This window comes from Pezoporus wallicus, unplaced genomic scaffold (assembly GCF_028554395.1).
Source record: "Pezoporus wallicus isolate ANWC-B61680 ecotype Strahan unplaced genomic scaffold, APGP_CSIRO_Pwel_v1 scaffold_7392, whole genome shotgun sequence".
Lineage (NCBI taxonomy): Eukaryota > Metazoa > Chordata > Aves > Psittaciformes > Psittacidae > Pezoporus > Pezoporus wallicus.
The window spans coordinates 5,078,398-5,100,667 of NW_026639923.1; the positions used below are offsets into that span (position 1 = coordinate 5,078,398).

Sequence of the window (22,270 nt, forward strand, 5' to 3'; positions counted from 1 at the left end):
CTTGCTGGTTTGCAGCCTGCAATGATTCAGTGAAGACAACCCAGCCTGTAAGATGGGCTTTTAAGCAACACTCCCCCCTGGCTTGTCCCCAGTTCTTCCCATGCCCTTGCCTACCTCACCCACTGCCAAGGGAAATTGCCATGGCAGGAAGGGTTAATGGAAAAAGTTTTGTGCTTTAAGATGTTTTGAATAGCTTTTATTTTTAGACTTTGTAAAATATACAGAGTGGAAGCCTATTGTTCATATGGTAGGAGAGCTTTACAAAGACATCAATATTTAAAGTAATTAAAAATATCTTAACAAAAGACTTTGCTTAAAAACTTGGCAGTTCAGTGAGCACTCCTCCCTCCATCATCTTTTACTGCCATCAGACCAAGGCCAGGTTGTGCTCCGTGCCTGCTGCAACATAAACAAGAGGGGCGTCATTTCTGCTCAGGGTAACCTTGATGCACACAATAAGCTTGCTGGTCTTAGTGGTGGGAAGCTGCAGCCCTCAGAGGCAGCAGACTGGAAACCCTATTTTTTTTCCCCACTCAATAATTATTTGGCATTCTTTTTAATCAAGAAACCTCCCCTGGGCTGCCAGTCCTCTGGGAAACAGTCCTGTGGATAAGAAGCCTCTTCCAAGCCTGGGACGAACAAACCTCCCAACCCGCCCAGCCAAGCAAACAAACCAACCAAAACCATATTCTTTAAAAAAACAAAGTTATTGGAAATTGAACAATTGGAGCAAATCACACCAAGAGCAGCCCTTGGCACGCAACCTTGCTGAAACAGCTTGTCATTGCTATTAAGCCTAAATATACCTGTGGCTTGGGATGCATCTCCCTTTTTGGGGACACTGTTTGGTGCAGAGGGTAATACAGCATCAATGTTCTTCTCAGGAAGCTTTACAAGAGAGGGGAACGGGCCTGGCTGCCTGGCCACGGAGAAGAGATGCTGCCGAGCAGCCCTGCCTCCCTGCTCCTATTTCAAGGCATGTCTTCTGTCTCCACAAGGAATGGTACCCCTTCTGTTGAAGGGAAACTGAAGAACAGCAAGGGTAGATGTGACCTTAACTTGACTGTCTAACTAGTGACACAGTAAGAGAACAGAAGACTGCTGAAGTAAGTATGGCCTCGGTAACTAGGGCCTTGCCTAGGAAAGCTTTAACCTTGCTGGTTAAAAATTAAGCAGTCAATGACTGGCAGTTTGGGCTCCAGAGTCTGAAATGACGAAGCCCGCCCTAGCTGGAAGCATCCCCAGTGTTACTGCTGAAGCCCAACTCAGCTCCAGGGCTTGTCCCTTCCTACAGCAGCTTATGGACTGAAAGTGTTCTTTTTTTCCCCAGCTGTGTCCTTCATGTAAGAATGAGGGCATAAACCATCAGCTGTGGCTGAAGCACATCAGGGTACAACAACACAACAGCTGGTAGGTGGAGCCTCAGCTGCAGCACTTGGGTCATTTTAAAAAACAACCACTCAAAAAACTGGCTGCTGTGGAAACTGCTGGGTTCTGGTGTAAAACTTACCTTTGCTGTTTATAGGGATGGAACATGCAGCTGGGAAAGGCAGGTGAACTGAGAAGACCTGCATAATTAATCAAGGCTGTGTACTTCAGCCTTGCTAATCTGGCCCATCTGCGACATAAGTGGTTTCAGCAGAACTTACTGCTGAGGTTTTACTGGCCAAACATGAAAGTCAGACTGAAGAAGTACAACAGCTTCTTCAGGCCTTCTCTTGGGCTTTCACTTCCTTGTGCAGGGTTTTAATAGATTAAGATAAAACTATTTGGCTATGTATTTTCCTTGGCACTTTGCAAAATCAGTGGCAAGTTACCTGTTCACTCCAGGAAAGAGAACAACACACAGGGTATTATTCTGAAGACTTCTATAAAGCTTTTTGATATGATGGTCTAACTTCTTCACTTTCTTCTTTAGATCCTGCTCCTGCATAACAGAATATGAGCATTAAAATCCCCAATTCATCTGCAGATCTGTAGCAATCACACTTAAAAGCAGGTGTGGCGAGACTGACCTCAGGCAGTGTTGAGAGCAAAGAGGTGAGGACAGCAGTGATTCTGTTACTGCAACTAGATCTGCCCCCCCCATATGGCTACACCACTAGTCACCTCTCCCTCCGGCTCCCATACCACCTATTACACCTGTACATAGCTCTATCTGCTCTCAAGTGATAGCTTCAGCTCCTGTGTAGCATCACAGCTATGCTGGTTTTAAGGTTATACAGTACCCTGTAATATCTCACACGATATTACCTCTCCAAACTGCCTTGTGGGAACTGATCCTTGGCAGCCTTTCTGCTCTCCTCTCACAAGAAGCCCCTCCTGCCACATGCAGCTCTACACCTAAATCTGCTCAAATTTATCACTGCTAGTTCCCAGGCAGTACCTCCTCACTAAATGCAACGAACATCGGCACAGCCTTAAACTCACAGAGTCAGACAGTTGCTCCATCTTCTCATATAAGATGTGTCCTCCTTGCTTCTCATTGCTGTGATTCATTTGCCAAATCCATCTCCAGAGGTGACCTGAAGCAAGAGCATTCCTACTTCTTAGTTTGCTACCCTTCACAGTCCATCCATTTATAACTTCAAGGGCATCTGCAGCACTCTGTGATTCCTGGAATTCTGAAACACAAAGAGAAGATGTGCTTTGGCAGGGATGTTGCTGCCCTGTTCCTTGGCACTGCAGGGCAGGGCTACAGATGTGGAGAAAAAGGGACTTAAGAAACTGAAATCACTGCAGCAAACAGATCCTCGTTTTGCTACAGGTAAACATCAGACCATAGAACTGCAAGTTAACCACAACAGCACTCACCCAGGTTTCTGAGGTGATTACTTGTCTGTGTGGAGCTGCATAGTGGCCAGCCCTCAAGCTGAGGTACTAGAGTCAATGAGCTATCCTGGAACTTATTCTAAAGTCAAATTCTAGCAGGTCCACACCTCCCCTTAAAATACTTAGGTGTAAACTGCTCCTCCAAACAATACCCTCTTTCACTGCAGTATTTTAAATACCATCACTTTGAGCACACATGACTGGCAGTTGTTCTTGCTCTGTCTCTGCAAAGGCCCAAGGGCTGCTAGATGAGCTTACTTGAAGGAAATAAGCAGGCTGTATGTGAAGCTACTTACTGAGGAAACAGCAGTTCCTGTGCTTGCCACTCTGGAGGTCCTTTGGCAGGAACAGTATTTCCAGGTCTTTTAACTGGCTGAATTCTTCTTGCAAGTCCATCTCTGTTAATGACTTCTTTAGCCCCGCCACATAAATCACACCTTCATTTTCTACATCCAGTTCTAGTTCCTTTATCAAATCATCGCAGTCGAGCATTGCTGCAGTGACAGGTCTCTGGACCTGGGGTAGATTCAGCAGGCACAAATGTCAGCCCCAGCAGCTCTGTGTTCTGAGCTTCTATAGTAAATTATTTCCCCCCATTACCAAGAGTTGACAAGCTATTTCCTCTCTCTAGAAAAAAAATATGACTAATGAAGGTTAACTTAATTAATCATGAAAGAAGGAAGAGAGATTATGTTTGTAATGCAGAACCACTATCAAATTAAGAACTCCATGCTTTGGATACGGCATTTTAACACCCTGTTACTTGGCTCTTCCTTTTGAAGCTGCAGCTGGAGGACAACGTTTTCTGCTGACAGGCAGAAAGGGAAGAAGGGAGCTATCACCATTTCCTTTCTGCCAGTGGCCCTAAATTGTCTAGGGACAGGGAGATTGTAACAGCACAAACAGCCAGCATTTGCTCAGATGCTAGGCTGGGAGTAGATGTTAAGAGACATACTGGATGCTGTTCCTGTGCTTTTGCTATTTGTGTTGTTTACCTTAATGCAGGATCCTGCTACCTCAGCTCCATTTAGGCTTTCCACAGCAAGCTGGGCAGCTTCTAGCACTTCATATTGGATACAGACATAAGGCTTGAAACAGAATGATAAGATACTTCAGGCTGATCAATAAGACACATTAGCCCTCCCTTTTTTAAAAGTCAGGTCTCAATAAAGTTGTGTTTTCTTTTTATAAAAAGATTTAGAGGTAATACATCTAACACTTCATACACAGTATCTGTTACAAACAACCTTCAATTAGTTCATCAGTTAACAACTTTGTTTTTCCTTGCCACTAAAGGCCTTAGCGTGTAAGTTCAAAAAGGGGACAAAAAGCATCTCAGCTCCATGCTCAAAGTACTCCTGTGTTCAACAGCACAGTAAAGCCACATGAGCTCTGCTTACTCTTGTCATTCTGTGCAACAACTTTTAGATATCCTGAACTGTTGTAGCTGATGCCTCAACCACCAGGAAAAAAAACCAACCCCAAAACCGAATGGAGTAACTGGTATTTCAGTGGTTCTAATCCATATTTTTCCAAGAGATTACTTCAGCCTACCCTGCGCTGCCCATCAGCAAGCTTAATGCTTTGAGCACTCCCTACCTTGTATGGTTCAGTTACCACTGTAAGAGACTGGATTGGTCCACACCTCCCAAATTTTTTTTTCACAGAGTGTAGGCAAAAGCCTTCTTCAAAAGGACCTGCATAAATTGTCAGCATGTCAGTCAGCTTGCTTCTCACCTGTAGGAACACAGAGTTGAGAAGAAACTTCACAAAGCAAAGGAACTAACCGCTTGGTGCCTTCAGATAAATAACGACTCTTTCCAAGCTCAGCAGTGAAGACTATTCTCAAAAAAATAGTACCTGTTCACAAAGTGCAGGAAGATGAGATGCAATGTACTCTGGACCCAAACTGAACTGAATGATACTGAATGTGGACAGGGGAACATCTTCTAAGGCTCTCTTAAGAATCTGGAGGGAGAAGAGTATAAGGCTCAGACATACAAGAGAACTGTACTGCAAAGGAGCAGAAACAAAGCTACAGAACTGAATTCCCAACTTTAATTTTCATTATTGTTCAAGGAAGCCCTCAGGCAGAAATTCTTCTTTAGTGACTCATGAGAGGATGTAGAAGATCAAAGCTTATTGCCAAAATGTTAAAATGGATTTAGCTAACCTGGTATTAACACTATTGCTAACAGTACTGTCAGTCAGCTTTTTAAAATAGGACTCATCTACCCACCCCCAGAACAAGAACTTTGAACTACTTTGATGCTTGCTTAGACCAACCCACTCACTCTAAGCCCATTCACCTGTTTGTTTGAAGTGCTCAGGTTACTCTGACACAGACCAGAAGAGTCTAGTCCCTGTCTGCCCAACAGGACGGGTTTTTGGCCAGTCACCTGCAAGCAGTCTAAAAAACTAGCAGAGAGAAGAATGCTGTGAATCACAGATTTATTGATATGGTGAATTAAAAGCTTTTAAGAAGTGCTTGTCAGAGAAAAATGATACAGTTCATTGAAGATATTTGAAAAAATATTCTTGTCCACAACATCAAAAGAAGCCAAGAAAAAGCTTTGTGAAATATAAATGCAACTTCTCAGTAAGTTTATCAGTGCTATGCTATAATTATTTGTGTGTCTCTCTGAAGATCCTGATGGCTTCTGCAAAACATAACATGACTTCTTTGATTTTACTGAGAGTCTGACTGAAGAAAAAACATGCGTATTTGAGAATCTTATTACCATGGTTTGGATAAATGTGGAGGCTCATTCAACTGTTTCTGGACTCTACATCCTTGTGGCTGTAATGCAGCTTTGTTCTGTGAGTCCTCAGCCAGTTTTTCAATTGTCAGAAGCATCTCCAAGTTTAGTTCTGCTACCTTGGGGAAGGAAGAAGATTAACAGTTGGCTTTCATCTCAGCTAATTGTAGCTAACCAAAAAGCATGTGCTTTCTCTATGAGTCACATAGGCACACTCCACAGCAGTGAACAAACACGGGCATTAATTTTTTGCCTTATTATTTTCTGTTGTCATTTGAAGCATGCAGCACTCACAGCATCAACCAGCAATCAGCTCCAAAAAAGTTCTCCAGAAATCAACAACACAAGCAAGAGACTCATAAAGCCAGCTGAATCACTACCACAACATACAAGGTCTCTCATTTCTTTCATCTGGAAAAATGACAGGCATTCCTGTAGGCTGGAAGTGTCTCAATGCTTCTTTACTCAATACCCCTCTTCAAGATCAGCAGCAATGCTGACTCACGTCAGTGTTGGAGTACTGAAACACCGGTAACTCTCAGGTTATTGAGATACCTGGATATATGCTGAAAGTAACAAGCTGTCAAAATTGAGGCCTCTACCACAGCTCCATTTTCTCTTTTAAATCAACAAAAGGATGGAGAGAAATGATTTTTTTTTTTTCCTTCACAACTTGTATGTTCTGCAATTAAGGACAGAAATCTAAATTAGATGTAGCTACCTTTGCTGGTCCTTGCTCAATAAAGAATTGAGCCAATTCCAATGCAGCTCTAGCATCTTCTGCAGGATCATGCCCAAGCTTCTGTTCACACTGAATCTCCTTCCTACGGCATCAAAATCAGGTGTACAGGCAGGTTATCTGTTTCCACACTGACCAACATCCTGTCTTTTCTAAACTGGGTCCTTTTCAGGCAAAATAGCTTCCCCTCTCCAAAACGGTTTTCAGTTCTGTGCAGCAGCATTCTTGTGAAATACTCCCCAAAGTTACTGCAAGAAATGTTTTTGCAATGTTGAGCAAAACACTGTTTACTGGGTTTGACACAAGCAGTGCTAATACTTGGTACTCTAATGCATGGCTATTTTTAATTGTACTTCTTTGACCAATGACCCAGCTCACAATTTGCACAAAGACAGGGAAGTAGCCAACAACTCAGTGAAATTTGGCACTGCAGAATATTAATATTAATGTGAATAGTGAGAACTGTAGCATTAAGATACTATCCAGTGGTTGCTAGTACACCAAGGAATATAACTTATGTCAGTAAAACATACTTTCATACATTAGCCTTTCTTTCTTGCTAACTGCAACTAATTTCATTTGTGTGAGCCAAAGTGCTTTTGCTGCTCTGCAGTTCAATACACTGGTCCTGCTACAGGCCCGCAGAAAAGGTTGTTTTGTTAGGACTCAAACCTGGCTGGGTCACAGTGTCCTGCTTGCTGAAACACAAGCCAATTTATTATGCTGCCTGATGTTTCCAGCAGGCAGTAAATTCCCCTTTACCATGTCTATTTGCAGAGCCTGCTCCTTTCTTTCAAATTTCATTATGACCCACCATGACAGTTTCTAGTATTTCTCATTACAAGGCAGCAATAATCTTACCCTAAAACAGCTTTGGCTAGAAATTTGAGCTTAAATCTTCGACCTTCATTTCTGGCAAACAGCAGTGAAGTGTCAATAACGCTGGGGTGGATCATCTGGAGGAGAGAAAACATCACCCATTTAAGAACAGCAGTCATACAAAATGGGGCAGTAACTCCATTATCATCTGTGCCTCTGCCTTTTCATTTCAGTTGCCAGTTTCTCAGTGATAGACAACTGATCCACAACAACAGAGCAGATGGGAATAATGAAACACGCCCAACTCTCCTATCAGCACTCTATTGGGAAGATCTAGATTGGGTTAGAAAGATTAATTATGATTCAAGCATTTTAGGTTGGTTAAATTAAATATAGGAAGGACTTCAGTTCTTCCCATGACAGAGCATATCAGAAGCATCTGGCTAAAGCAGAGACTTAAAGCTTCTGTTGCAACCGTACCTATATATGGACAGACTCCTCCCTTCCTTTTGTGTTCTGAACAGCCCATACAAGTTTTACAGATGTAGAGTCTTTATCTTTTAAATCCTTACAGATATAAGGCTATTCATAATAAAAAAACAATTAACACATGTTCATTAACAAAAAGATTAATTGTTTGTGGAGTTTTCAGGTCTGAAATAAGTATCACAGGGTCGGGAAAAATACTCTTAAAAGCATACTCACTTCCAAAGCCTGAAGATCAGCATTTAGAGAATGACCCACCAATACTGCATCATGGGGAAGCATTTCTTTTAGTCTGGTTTGGATGTCTGACAGTCTTGTTTTCACTGGAAGAAGCATTTTCTTTGTGACCCCTGAGAATCTTCAAATCAAAAGTTGGATAAAGTAAAAGCAACATGCTAGCCTATTGAGCTATATTATGAGCAAGGCATGTAAAATATGAACTCAGTGTAACTAATGACAGAACACTATTTACTGCTTTCTGTTCCAACATAAGAAGATATACTACAGGTATAGTAAACTGGTATGAGTGCTACCACATTGGTTTTGAAAGTTTATCTTTCTCAAGTACAACTTATTCTTAAGTAATGCAGTTCTCAGAACCAGCTAGCACAGGTAAGGAAATGCTGCAAGACTGATGGTGGGAAGAGATGCTTCCAAGAAACCTGAGGAATTGGCACATCACCTCCTGGATGAAGCCAGGCAAAGTTTTGGAAAAGACAAGGCTTGAGTTTTGCCTGCTTTTGTTATAATCCTGAGCCCAGCCCTAGAGGTGTGTACAAGCTGATGAGCTGCTTTATTAATTTTGTAGAGATAAGCAAACTTAACTATGGAGCAGAGAGATCCATACTGCAATCCTGTACCCTTACCCTCCTTATTTTATACCCAGCAGTAAAGAGTAACTTGCATTGTGTATCATTAATTTGTAACAGAACTTTTCCTACAACACTGCAGAATGGTAATGCTTCTGCCTAGTAGCCATGCAGGCACTATGTAGCAGAGTGTATACATAATGCTGGTTGTTCTAGCCACACAGCAAGAACTCTATTCTTAACAGGGAGTAAAATGCAATAGGCATCTGTGCAAATCAAAGCCTTCTGAAAGGTCCTGTGTAACAGGCTTAATTTGAAAGGGTTGCAGCTCTTAAAGATGACAAGATAAGAACCTTCTGTGCAAGTCACCTGGTAAGGTAGTTCATCACTCTGCTTTCAGGTTTGACTAGTTCGTTCAAGAGGCATTGACCCTGTGCATCCACCAAAGAGACACGAGTGACTTCATTCCCTTTTGCAGTCAGGCACTGTGGGGAAGAAGCAGAAAAAACTGTTGAATCAGGACAATGCTGCTACTCAAAACCCTTTGCTAACATCTGCTTTGGCTGTGGCCAGCATCGCTACTAAGGAGTTAACTCAACTTGGAGATCTACCAGTCATAACTAGTTGTTTTATACTGTAGCATACTTCATTTTAATTGTTAAATGCCCACCATTAGTGCAGCAAACACACAGGCAAGCACAACACAAAGAAAACCATTATAAAGAAGTACTGATTTCATAGAATCAGCCTGTGTGTCACTGAGCGCATCTTCACCAGAGAAGATTTAAAAGCAGAGTCTAGGTTGTATCATTAGTTACTCAGTGATGATGCCAAAGAAGAAAGATGTGTGATAGGGAAGCATTTTTCCTTTCCTACACTTTGGGGAGGGCTGGGAGGAGGAATTCCACAGCAGTGTCAGGGGTTACTGCAGCATTGCTGACGGGCCCGGCAGATCCAGCTGCTGCTCTGACAACCAACACAGAACTGAACTCTGCTGCACTGCTCAAGATATTTCTGTCTCGGCACCAGAACCACTTCCTGAGTCCTTCTCATGCCTGCCTTAGCACTGGTACCATCAGTGAAGGGGCTGGCAGCAGATACTAATGTATCAGAAGTGGTTTAGCAAATACACAGGGTGGAATAGCTGCTAGAAGTTTGGTTGATTGACTGCATTTTGTAAGGCCATACACATTTATTTTTACCATTTCACAATCCAGACCAAAGAGGGGGCTGCTGTCTGTCCTCTGCTGATCACACTCTGTATATATATAGCCCTTAGATCCTGGGGAGCCTGGAATGAAAAGACACCCATGAATAAGAAACAGACCTCTCTTTCAGAACTCATCACTGATCTTATATGACCAAACATATCACAACTGTCAAAATTAAAAACAAAACACAACAAAAAAACCCTCACTAACCAACCAAAAGCTGCCCAGAACTGACCTTTTATGGGATAGTCATTTTTTCTCTGCTCTTCTAAAGTTAGAATATAGCTAGTAAGGCCTTGGGGTTTTATTCCGTATTTCCGAATGATGGGATCACATTGCAAGTCTGAGTTTTTCTGAATACATTCACTGCCAGTAGAAGTCAAACCTGTAAAATACAGAAGCATCCGTCAAGCTCAGATAGAACTACCTGCCTGCAGTTGGTTTTCTGCATTAGTATGCACACTAACAGGCTACAGCATTTCAAAGGAAAACACTGCCTGGAACAATAAACTGGAGAAATAGACTAGATAGACAGATAGACAGACAATAGTCTGTCTATCTCCAGTTTATTTTTCTCTCTCTTTCCCTCCAGTTTATGTATTTTTGTATCTTCAGTTTACATTACATTTGTGTGCCTATACATACATACACTGTAGAAATTATATGTACATAATTATATATACACAATACTATACGTAATGTATACAGTATATATACTCTGTATATGTGAAAAATATACTTGATATTCAGGATACTTGAATCATTTCCCACTTCAGCTACAGACTGCTGGCTGATTCAGAAGCATCACAAGTCTGTGTCTCACATTTCTTTCAGAGATGGAGAAAACAAACTTGCCTTGTAAGCATGACAACGTAATCATGCACGCTGTAAAAGAAGTTATCTTTTTTATTATTATTACCCCTTTGTGAAATTCTTTTCTGTAATATTATCAGGAGAAAATGCGTTCTAAGTGTGGCTCACAAAGAAGCAAGTGCTGAACTGACACCAGAATCCACAGCTGTATAAAGTTAAACAATCTGTAGGTGACTCTCTGCAGATTGCACTTAAAAGAAAAATATATCTGACATCTCAGATCTGTGAGGTTTACAGTCAGGGTGCTAGAGGACTTTGCCAATACACTGAAAGTAACAGCTATTCGTTCTCCCATTTAGGACTCCAAGATTCTTTGTTACGCTTTAACAATTTCAGTGAAGTTCACACTGTTGTATCTTGCAGGTTTTGTACAAGCCTGATGGGTCACAACCACCTCTATAAAGAGTATAAAAGTAGGAAATCAGTTGTCAACACACCCATCTTTTTAACTTGATTTGCTGCTCAGTATAATGAAGAAAACTAAGAAGAAATGAGTAACTACTTAACTTGAATCTGATTTATATATCTGTATCTTTTATTAGATACACCTTAGAACAAAATAATCACAAAATGAATAATAAAGCATCAGAATTTTGGATTAAACTTGTTAAAAACTTTCTGCTTTTTGCATTTACTTCTGACAATAAGCCCCACAGAGAGTTACTGATTGAGTCAGGGTAACTAGTGTCATGGTTTAAGCCACTGTACATTTTTCTTTGTAAATAAGTTTACCACAGCAGCATGCTGGGATTGCACAGGATGCAAAGGCATAAATTACTGTTGAAAGAGATGATGCAAAACCAAACAAGCTACCTTGTGTAGTGTTCTGAGGCTTCAGGTTTGCTCCCTCTCCATACAGGCTGGCGAAAAAGTTAGCTGAAGGTGTTAATATGAATCTCTGGAAAAAAAACACAGACATGTCAGACACTTTCAAACAGAAGCAGAAATATCAAGCAACTGAGATGTTTCTTGATGCCCAAACCATCCATACTTAGAGAAGGATGGATAAAAAGGTAGTGGAAATCTGTCTGGTGTTTTCCCAAGGAAGACAAAAAATCCCAACCTGTTTTAATGACAGATGATATAGGATTCTTTGTAGTAAGGGACAGATTTGCCTTGCCTGATACGATCAAGAAGGCAAATCTCAAGACTTTGATAGAAACTAAAGCAAGTACCAGACTTTCCAGTTGAGCTGCGATCTGCATTTGCTGAAGTTCAGGGAGAATTCTCTGTAAGTCTGAATTGAAATGCTTTTTCTTTCTTTCTTCTTTCAAAAATGTTGCCTGTAACTCAAAAAACTGAAATAATCCCTTTCATAATCTTTTGGGGAAATGGGAGAAACTTGTAATGAAGTGAGACTACCATAATTCTACTGAGAGTCTCATCACTCACTCAAGAGTAAATTCCAAATTAACTGAGATATTTTTAACCTCACTGGCATCTTGATGATGCAGGAAGCATAACAAGTCAGAGGAATGAAACATCAATACATGTTTCACCTGGTAAGGCTTCAAAGACATAAGTCTCAAAAACCTGTTTCTAATATCAAAGCCTTTGTTCTGAGCTGACATGGCTACAAATAGATCCTCTCAGTAGCTTGCTTTGAGAGTCAAAACATGTCCACTTCCTATTGGAAAAGGCAGTAATTTCACTGTAGCGATTAGTGCCTGGAACACGGTTTCAGGACTGGAAGAAGTTTAGAAGACAGTGATATAGTTTGGGCACTTACATGCCGGAACACTTTCCTGAGGTGCTTGAACTGCAAATAGAATTTGTAGAAATGGAGTTGGCTCATTTCATGTAGAACAATAACCACGACCCCAGCCAGGTGGCTTTGGTGAGAAATACGGCACCAGCTGCAGTTGAAAAAGAAAAAATCAAAGCAAAACAATTATCAAACACTCTTAAAAACAAACCTGGAACCAGCCCAGCATTTAAGTCACTGAATGGCAAAGTGCCAAATGACTTCAATGAGAACAGACTTTATAGCTTATCTCAAAGAACTACATATTCCTGAAAGCAACAGAATATATGAGGCAAAGAAAGAATCAGTTTTGCTACAACTGTGCTGCAGTACCATTTCAAGACATTTATACCTCATTTATATGCATCAGAATGTGAATACATGAGTAACTTCAGCTGTAGTGATGCAGTCTAGTGAATTAATGCATCAAAAAGGTTTCACAAAATCATTTTCTATTTACTACTAAAAACCTAAAGTGGGATCATTTTTGCCTTGAGTTTCATTTCAAGAGTCATTACATTTCACCATATTTTGGCCATCCAAGGTTATATACCCTCCTCAGCCTTCCCCCTCCACTGCTGAGAAGTTGCCCTGAAAAAGGGCAAAGTGATTAAAATGTTTTTTCCAAAACACTCTAGAACACTGCTCCAATTTTCTGTGTTGTGTTAGTATTTTTACCATAGTACTTCACTTCTCAGTGTGAATTTCTCTGGTTCTACAAAATTGTTTAGTTTTTGATAACTGCATGAAACAAAACTACGAAATGGTATCATTTTTTGTCAGAAGAGGAATTCTGGTCTCTGGGCAAGTCTAATAGCACCTGTATCTACATAATACAGGCTGTCATTATGGTAAGTGTGTTGCAAGTATTCCAAAACCAGCATGGCCAATATGCCTTCAGCTACATTTTCACAACATGTGGGAATGCACAGCTGATTCCCGAATGTGTTATACCTGGGCTGTGTTGCATTGTGGCGTTTTCCCAGAGCTGCATACTTTAACAGCTCATACAGCTGGTCGCAGCTGATCTCACAGTCCTCACCAAACAGAGCTGCTGACAAGCGAGATGACTTTTCCTGTTAAAAGGGAAACGCTTGTTAACAAAGTTTTTATCTGATCACACGGGTTCACAGAAAATTAAGACAGTTATAAAGTAAAAGGAAACTATTTGGATACAATCAGTGATATTTAAAATAACTCTTCCACTCACTACAGGCAAGGCTCCCCTCAGATCACTCTTCAATATTAATTTTACTATTAATATTTCAGGTATTCTAACTTCAAGGATTTGATAAAGATTAATGTAAGGAGATGTATGTAGTAAGGAGACAAGGTTATTTGATTTGCAAACACAATGTTCTGCTTTCTCAACCCATTCATCCACTTGCTGCTCTACAGCTTTGGGCATTTATACCACTTTAGGTATGGTTTTGCTGAAACTCATTTACTTCATTTATGTGATGTGATCTGTTTTGGCATGTGGGTTTGCTGACCCCTGCAGGAAAAGTTTCAGTAAAATCCAAGGAAACTGCAGAAAGCAAGCAAACAGATGAGATGGAGACTGTACCACGCAGTTCAACACACCAGTTTTTTAAGCCTAAATGCAGGAATTCTCAAAGCTAATCTTCAAGTAAATGCATGATTTTGGAGCCCTCCAGTGACTATATTGCCTGTTCTAATGGGGCTCTTTCAGACTGTAAAAACTTTAAAGATGCTCTTATGCAACAAAAAGACATCACAGCTTACAGGGAAAAAGAAAAAAGACCACGGAACACTACAGAATATTGAATCCCACAGGACAAACAACTACCAGAAGCTGTGTCTTCCCACCACGCTAACAAGCTTTGTGCTCATTAATTGACAATGCCGGCCCACCTGGGATTGAGCTGGTGCACTGTGAAAGCTATTTGTCATTGGGTGAGAAAGCTAAATAGAGGTGACAGTCCTTGAGGTTCAAGTAGTTAAAAATCATCTGATAATAATAACATAGGGTTGTATAATTGCCAGTCCCTCATCTCTCCTGCTCAGACAAGTAAATAATGACACTGTTGTTTTCAATAGAGCCTAATTAGAGCTTTGCCAAAAACCCAACCAAACAGCATGAGTTTCATTTCACCAAGCAAAGGCTACCTGCCAGCCACAGGAATTTCAGTCTCTAACTGAGTACAAATAAGGCTGATCTCACAGGTCAGACACGCTTACTCTTGTCCTATTTTTGGGCAGTAAGTAAGTCACAACCTGGGTGAGCAAGGTGTTACCATCAGGCTGAAACTTGAACACAGTATTTCTTCCATGATCTATTTTGTTTAAGAATTGTAGATTCCCAGGTTGGGAGGGACCTTAAGGTCCAACGTCTCCATGCAAAGCATGACCCAGACCAGCTGTCCCAGCACCCTGTCCAGCCAAATATTAAAAGGTGCCCAGTGCTGGGTGTCCACCACTTCCCCGGGGAGATTATTCCAATGGGGTGATTATTCTCATTGTGAACAATTTTCCTCGTGTCCAAGTATCTCCCCAGGAGTAACTTGTGCCCATTACCCATTGTCTTTTCCATGTAACTCCTTGTAAAAAGGAGCAGCTTTTTCGTAGCCACCCTTTAACACGGAAGCATAACGGAAAAAAATATATTAGAGACTGTCTTTATTTTGTAAAAAAACCTCTTTAAATATTAACGCCCAACACTCCAAGCGAGTTCATTTCCATGTTTCTTGGCAGAAATGGCAGAAACCAAACCATTCTCCGCAGGGATTACCTTTAGCCAACCCTGTGCCAGTAAAACTCATTTTTGCTGGATTTCCAGCATCCCAGAGTGAATGCCATCACGAAGTACCACAAGGGGACTGTGAGGGAAAAGCCGCCCAGCCGCAGGACGCGACAGGCCCCGCTGCTCACCTCAGGACCCCTGCCGCCGCCATCCACCTTCCTCCTCTTCCGAGCCGCCTGTCCCTCCGCGCCCTCGCCGGCGGGCCTCTTGCACCCGTTCGGGCAGCCAGCCTTCGCCATGGCCTAGACGAAACCACCGCAGGGTCATGGCGGCCGGGGCGACACTCCCCGGCCCCTCACACGTGGGGACACCCCCAGCGCCCGCCCACCGCCGGGGCTCCCCGGGCAGCTCTGACGCCGTGGGTCCGATCCCCAGCCGCCCCGTGCTCCCCCGGCCCCCCGAGAAGGGGCTTTGGCCGCGGATCCCACCTCGAACACACAGCGTCCCCCGCCCCCCCCGGGCAGCTCGCCGTGTCGGCACGCAGCTACCCGCGCCTGCCTGCGGGCAAGGCCAGAGCAGCCGATCGCCGACAGCGCAGATAGGGGCGGGTCGCTGCCGCCGGCGGGTGGTTTGAAATGGAGGTGGCGGCGCCGTGGGGTGGCCGCTGCGGCTGAGGGCCGGGATGGCCACCAAGCGTTTGGCCAGGTGCGGGCCGTGGCCGCAGCTTCGACGGGGTGCTGCTGCCCCAGTGGAGCTCCTGAAGGGATCGAGGTGGGGAGGAAGGGGTGACGGTGGCGTCCGGGCGGGCGCTGATGGGTGCCGGTGCGGTCCGCAGGCAGCTGGGGCTGGCGCGGAGCAGAGTTCGGGCGCGGAGCAGCACGCGGGCGGCGCGGCAGCGGTTCGGGTACCTGATCGTCATCGACTTCGAGGCCACGTGCTGGCGGGACGCGGGGCGGCGCGCGCCAGAGATCGGTGAGTGCGGGAGGGGCGGCGCAGGGGGCCGCTCCGAACGCCCGCTGGCGCGGCTGACAGGTCAACCCCCGAGCACAGCAAGGGACTGGGGTGTGAACGGCTCTAACCTGCCAGGCTTTGGGGCTGGTTGGTTCGCTTCTTTGCTTCCTTGTCTTCCTCCTGGTTTGTCACAGTCGAATTCCCAGCAGTCCTCTTAAACACATCAACAGGAGAGATTGAATCTGAATTCCACACCTACGTCCAGCCCCAGGAGCATCCTGTTCTCTCTGAATTTTGCACAGAACTGACTGGCATAACACAGGTATAATTACTATTTATTGTATTATTTAAAGAGCTAAAAAGAAATACACCTCAAATGACTTTCAGTACATACTAACACATACTTCTTGTTCCGTTTCATAAAGAATCAGGTTGATGAAGGGGTCCCCCTAAGCATTTGTTTATCACAGTTTTTGAAATGGATTCAAAAGATAAAAATGGAGAAGAAAATTGTATTCGGTACAGATATCCTCAGCAATTCTACTTCAGAAGCAAAGCCATGTACCTTTGTTACTTGGACAGGTAAATAAAGTTCTGATTTGCTTTTTCTGGGGAGTAATACACATTAAAAAATTAACATTTGGTGGTGCTAGTGAGATTGTCTTCACTTCCAGGGAGCCAAACCCCTGTTATTAAGTGTTAAAGATGTCCAGTATTGGGGTAAGGCTGAAAATATGAAACCCCCTCAATCCTGATATGTTCCCTACATCTTCATCTTCAGGGTCTGACCTTGTTACCTTTTTCTGCTTTACAGAAGCACTGTGTCACTGTGTCTAAATGATTTTGAGGTGTTTGAGATCTTTACCCACATAAAATAATTCTTTACTAACAACAGGCATTTACTAACCCTGATGTTCCATTGCAACAGTCCTAGTGCTTTTTATCTACAAACACTGCATTAGCCTATGCTTCCTGCCCAGCACTACAGGATGCTACTGTTATGTTGATGTTACGTCCCTTTACACACGTTTCAGGCCAGTTCTTTAGTGACAGAATATTTGTGGGTGTTTTCCTTGCAGACTGGGACCTGGGTGTGTGTTTGCATTATGAGTGTAAAAGGAAGCAGCTGCGAAAACCTGACATTTTAAATTCCTGGATTGATCTCAAAGCAACATACAGGGTGAGAAGATCCACAAACTGTGAAGCATTTATACTCATTTTATCGTCTCAAAGGCTAACTGTACCTGAGGTTGCAAGCCAATATCGTACAATCCAGTGATTAGGGGAACCCATTTGTTTTCTTTCCATGCTGTTATTGCTCAGTAACAAAGTGCATGTCCTAGAACTGTGTGAATTTTAATAGAAATCTTAATGCTAGGAAAACAACCTGGTGTTATTGTTGGATAAATTAATTCTTTTGATAGATAAATGAATTCTCCTAGGAGAATTTTTCAGGCTCCTCTTGCTTTTCTGACATCTTTTGCTCTGCTCACTTCCTAACTTACCTTGTTTTTGTGCTTTATTGCTGCCTTTCATTGCTGTGTAGAAAATAATCATCAGCATCTGTGTAGAAATACTTAAAGGCCTAGCATGTGAACTGCACTTGGACCAGGAAGTATAATCTGAATAGCATGAATAATATTGAAAAAATGAATGTATGTTTGATTACATAGTCTATGCTGCAACAGAGTTCCAGCCTGGGGGCTGACAGCACTGAAGGTCAAGTAAACTTCAGGAGGGTGATCTAGGAGTTCACCTGTTCTGACACTTGGAGTTTAGGCTCTTAATCTAGACAGTGGAGTTTAGGCTCTTAATCTAGACAGCAGAATTAGGTCTCTATTAAAGATAAATGGTGTGAATATTCCCTCTTTTTTTTTTTTTTGTGATCAAATGAATTGCTGGGAGTGAGTAGCAATATTTGCTGTTTCTCATTTAAAAAGAATTTATACCTATGCCAAATATATTAATGTCTGTGCAATATGGAACAGCTTAAACATCTCAAGATATCATTTACAGTTGTATTCTTCAATGCTGCTCTGTTTAAGGCCTTCAATGTAAGCCATAAAGTGCAAATGAATGACTCCAGAGCTAAGACAGAGTGGATTAGTTTAAGACTGAGAGAAGGGATTCATGGTTCTTTCCATTCTAATTTGTTACAGGATAAGTCACTTACGGTCTTAGGCTTATTTATCCCAACTGTAAAATGAAGATACCTGACTTGCACAATTGCCTTGTGAGATTTGTAAGATGCTATTTCTGAAATGGTTTTCACTTCACTATGAAGAGGTTATGAAGTGCTTTATGTTAAGCACCTGTGTTTCTTTCCTTAGGTCTTTTATAACAGAAAGCCTAAAGGGCTAAATGGTGCTTTGCAGGATTTGGGGATAGCTTTTACAGGACGGGAACATTCTGGTATGTATGATAATGATGATCCTCATTTTAATATATATATATATATATATTTTATAAAGCTTAGTAGCTACTATTTAGCTTTATTCAGTTAAACTAAAGCAGCTAGTAATAGCTAGTCATTAATCTAAATAGAAACTATTGTTACCAGGATAGACAACATTCTGTCCAGCAAAAACATCAGAACAAGAACAGCTTGATGCTTCAAAGATACGAGTCTGTTATTGCTAACCTCCTGCTTCATTTCTGTAATTTCCCCTTGTGCTATTGAGCGCATATTCAACAAGATCAATTTCTGAATCAGGGGGAGGATAAGGAAACTTGATTTTACCTGAGAGGTCTGGATAGCATGTTAGAGAATACCAGTACAATATGACTGGTTTTACATGATTAATAATACAGTAAGGATTTTAAAACTTGTGGATGTATATTCAGCTCAGTGAATTGGTCCTTCAGCCATTGCAACACAGGGAATTCTCTAGAATTTTTTACTTCTGCTTTCCTTTTTTGAACTAGGTAACTATGTCTCAAGAGTTCTGTGAATCCCTGTCATTTATGTAAGGCTTACCTAGACTACACTTTTCCTCTAACAAGAACATATCCCCAGTAGTAGTCTAAAAATAAGGTATTAATATAACCTTTTGAAGGGTTGGATGATTCCCGGAATACTGCCTGTCTAGCTTGGAGGCTGATCTGTGACGGATGTGTGCTGAAGGTTACCAAATCTTTGGATAAGGTTAGTAACTACTTCATATTTTCCCTTTTACTTGCTTTGTAGCCCTGGAATACAGATGAGAGGTGAGTTGTTCAAATAATAAAGCCAGTATCTTAGAATCATAGAATAGTTAGGGTTGGAAAGGACCTTAAGATCATCTAGTTCCAACCCCCCCGCCATGGGCAGGGACACCTCACACTAAACCATGCCACCCAAGGCTTCATCTAACATGGCCTTGAACACTGCCAGGGATGGAGCATTCACAACCTCCCTTGGCAACCCATTCCAGTGCCTCACCACCATCACAGTAAAGCATTTCTTCTTTATATCCAATCTAAACTTCCTGTTTAAGTTTTAACCCGTTACCCCTTGTCCTGTCACTACAGTCCCTAATGAATAGTTCATCCCTAGCATCCTTGTAGGCCCCCTTCACATACTGGAAGGCTGCTATGAGGTCTCCACGCAGCCTTCTCTTCTCCAGGCTGATCAGCCCCAACTTTCTCAGCCTGTCTTCATATGGGAGGTGCTCCTTGACTATGAACTGAACAGAATATCCCTAGGATAATATGCTTATTCATTTTGTGCACTAATTTCTAAAACTGCTGGATGTTTACTTTCCAAAATCTCCTTTTGTTTACGGACTCCCTAGGCACGTCTGAAAAATAACTTTATTTCCAGAACACTGACTATAAACTCCACTGACAAGAGTCCGCTGGGAAGTAAAAGCAGACCTGAAGCATCTAGAGATGGAATTTGCGAAACAAACTCTCTGGCTGAGAAAAACCGTAACAGTATTGCTGGAATTAAGATAAATTCTACTGTACAAACTGAGGAACAACAGACCACTTGCATCGATTCCTCTGCAGCTGTCCTCTTTGTACCTACCAGCAACTCAAGGCCTGAATTACCTGCTCAGTCCCAAAGCTCTTCAGCCGTATGTACTGACAGATTTCCTGTTCCTCTTGAGCAGGCACAGCAAAATCCCAGCACTGTATCAACAGGCATTCCACAAGGACTGAACAATGGGCAACCTCTGAGTACAGCCAGATACAGCCTTCCAGAATATGGATCAGGATTAGTGCTTGTCTCCACTACGATCTCCTCAATCAATATTTCCAATGAGGATACCAGTACTAGTTCTGATTGCTTATCTCTGCTGACTGACTGGGAAGATGTCGCTTTAATACCAGAGTCTCAGTATGAACAGAATTCAGACTGTGTTCAATTTGAAGATGACTCCAGTACAGATCTTTTACCAGTGTCTGAAGAAAGAGTAATTTTGAAACCATCAGCTGTAATGAGTTCAGCTAATCAAAGTTTGCAGAAAACTGAAGTACCTGTGGGACCTCTGAAATCCGTAATTTACAAAAGTCCTGATACTACTGTCAATAATGTAGGAGCAGTACAAAGGCAGACTTCAGATTTCTCAGCTTGTAAGTTACCGTCTGCAAGGGTAAATACTATTTCATCACAATCAGCAGTAACTGGAAGTTATTCTACTCCTTCAGAGGTTCCTAAAAGAAAGCCAACTAGTCCAAAAATGTTCCCACCAGCGAAAAAAGTGTCTTTTGCTATATATCAAGAGAAAACTGCCTCGTTTGATCATTCCTTACCTTTAAGATGTTCAAATTTGTCTGAAGTGTCTCCTGCCATTCTGAACTCCACTGTCAATTTGAATCAGTCTGTAAGAGCTGTGAAAAATGGAAAACCAACTCCCCCTCTGTGTAAGTGTGGCAGAAGAGCTAAAAAACGGTATGTGTCAAATGCTGGTCCAAATCATGGCAAAGCATTTTTCTGTTGTCCTGTTGGCAAGCACGAAGGTAGTAAGAAAGGTTGTGGATACTTCAAGTGGGAATATGCACTTCTAAAAGAGAAATCTAATGGTCCTGCTTGGAATGCAGATGCTTTGACCTCTCTCAGAAGTGTTGCTAATAATTCAGAAAATTCTTCCAACAAAAAGCGTTTGTGTCTTAGGCCCTCCATGCGAACTTAGAAATTGGTAAATTTTTTGGCCAAATCTTAAACTCTAAGCTGATCATCCTCGGTATAATCAGGACAGCCAAATGATGTCAGATACGTAATCTAAGAATGGGTCAGAAATTACACTGCTTAGTTAACACAGAAATGGAAATCAATCAAGCATAAAAAATATCAATATATCAAAGTATCTCTTTAGTGATGTGTCAGAGAACAGACAAAACTATTAAGCGCTAAAATTAACGTATAAACAGTTGTTGCAACAAATCTTAAATTTCTGTTTTATCAAGTATTTTAAATACCTTAAAATATTCTTTAAGGTCTGGACTAGTAACGATAGTGTTTTTATTTATACTTTTTTTTCCTAAATACACTTGTAATGGTTATAACTAACTTTAGAAAATGTATTTAGAAGTTGTTGCACTTCACAAAGGGATTCTTGAAGCAGTAATGTTTTCTTAAACTCTTAATGTTTTTTTATCCTTTAAGTAACAATAAAGATAAAATGCTGGTGGCATTTCATTAAATACTTTATTTACCCACCACCTTGACTCAGACTATATGAGTTTCCCATTTCATTTGTATACTCAATCCACCTCCTTCTGTACTATTTCTGTACTATTAATATACCATCTTGGACAGCCAAATGGTGGGAATCGGGTAAGAATTTATTCAAACCTAAAACTAATTCTCTTGCAGAATTTCTCCATAATTGCAGTAGAAAAACAAGTGAAATCATAAGGCTCTTTTTTTAGATGCTCTGTTGGTGTTACAACTGACTGTTCTTCAACACAGCCTAACAATAACAGGCAATTAACTAACATGGATATGATGAAAAAGTCATTCCATGCAAAATGAAATATGATAGTTTCATTCAAATTATGAAGAGCTGTGTGTGGAGGATGCAAGGGAATATAATGTTGGTGTCTTTTTTAAAGAAATTCAACCTTGCTGCCACTTCACTCCTTAACTTTGAATTACCTGGTGCAGGCAACTGAAATTCTCATTCATCTGCTGTTGTCACTTACTCTAATAACAGCACCAAAGTGCTCCACAAATCCCAGAACGATTTCTCATGTGCTTCACTTTTAGGCCTATTAGTGGATGTTTGCGGGTATTGTGCAGTCTAATCCAGAGCAGAATGTATGATGAAACTCTTTGGATGGCAAATATGTTCTTGTTTGAGGGTACATATTTGCAGCACTCACTACTTACTGGTTGGTTGCTATGCGGTTGAAGTTA

The 22,270-nt window shown here is 41.7% G+C and overlaps 2 protein-coding genes across 4 annotated transcripts; one reads left to right on the top strand and one right to left on the bottom strand.

Annotated features, from left to right (window-relative positions):
• Positions 1 to 181: 181 nt before the first annotated feature.
• Positions 182 to 15,971, bottom strand: REXO5 (RNA exonuclease 5). Of its 3 annotated transcripts, XM_057416944.1 has the most exons (20): positions 15,885 to 15,971; positions 15,165 to 15,278; positions 13,227 to 13,348; positions 12,258 to 12,384; positions 11,342 to 11,426; positions 9,891 to 10,040; positions 9,647 to 9,735; positions 8,814 to 8,929; positions 7,855 to 7,993; positions 7,192 to 7,286; positions 6,313 to 6,415; positions 5,574 to 5,710; positions 5,142 to 5,250; positions 4,693 to 4,800; positions 4,432 to 4,569; positions 3,828 to 3,920; positions 3,129 to 3,348; positions 2,431 to 2,624; positions 1,818 to 1,927; positions 182 to 399 (listed from the first exon to the last, which is right to left on the bottom strand). In XM_057416944.1, exons 2-20 carry the CDS (start codon positions 15,273 to 15,275, stop codon positions 330 to 332), a joined length of 2,316 nt encoding a protein of 771 aa, XP_057272927.1. In that variant the 5' UTR covers positions 15,276 to 15,278; positions 15,885 to 15,971; the 3' UTR covers positions 182 to 329. The 3 variants fall into 3 exon arrangements, with proteins under 3 accessions (XP_057272927.1, XP_057272928.1, XP_057272926.1); XM_057416945.1 differs by lacking the exon at positions 15,885 to 15,971 and having other exon boundaries at positions 182 to 396; positions 15,165 to 15,377; XM_057416943.1 differs by lacking the exon at positions 15,885 to 15,971 and having other exon boundaries at positions 15,165 to 15,376.
• On the top strand, positions 15,649 to 21,545 carry ERI2 (ERI1 exoribonuclease family member 2). Its single transcript, XM_057416955.1, has 8 exons — positions 15,649 to 15,681; positions 15,812 to 16,062; positions 16,122 to 16,249; positions 16,353 to 16,509; positions 17,007 to 17,107; positions 18,258 to 18,339; positions 18,984 to 19,072; positions 19,701 to 21,545. Exons 1-8 carry the CDS (start codon positions 15,659 to 15,661, stop codon positions 21,042 to 21,044), a joined length of 2,175 nt encoding a protein of 724 aa, XP_057272938.1. The 5' UTR covers positions 15,649 to 15,658; the 3' UTR covers positions 21,045 to 21,545.
• The last annotated feature ends 725 nt before the right edge of the window (positions 21,546 to 22,270 follow it).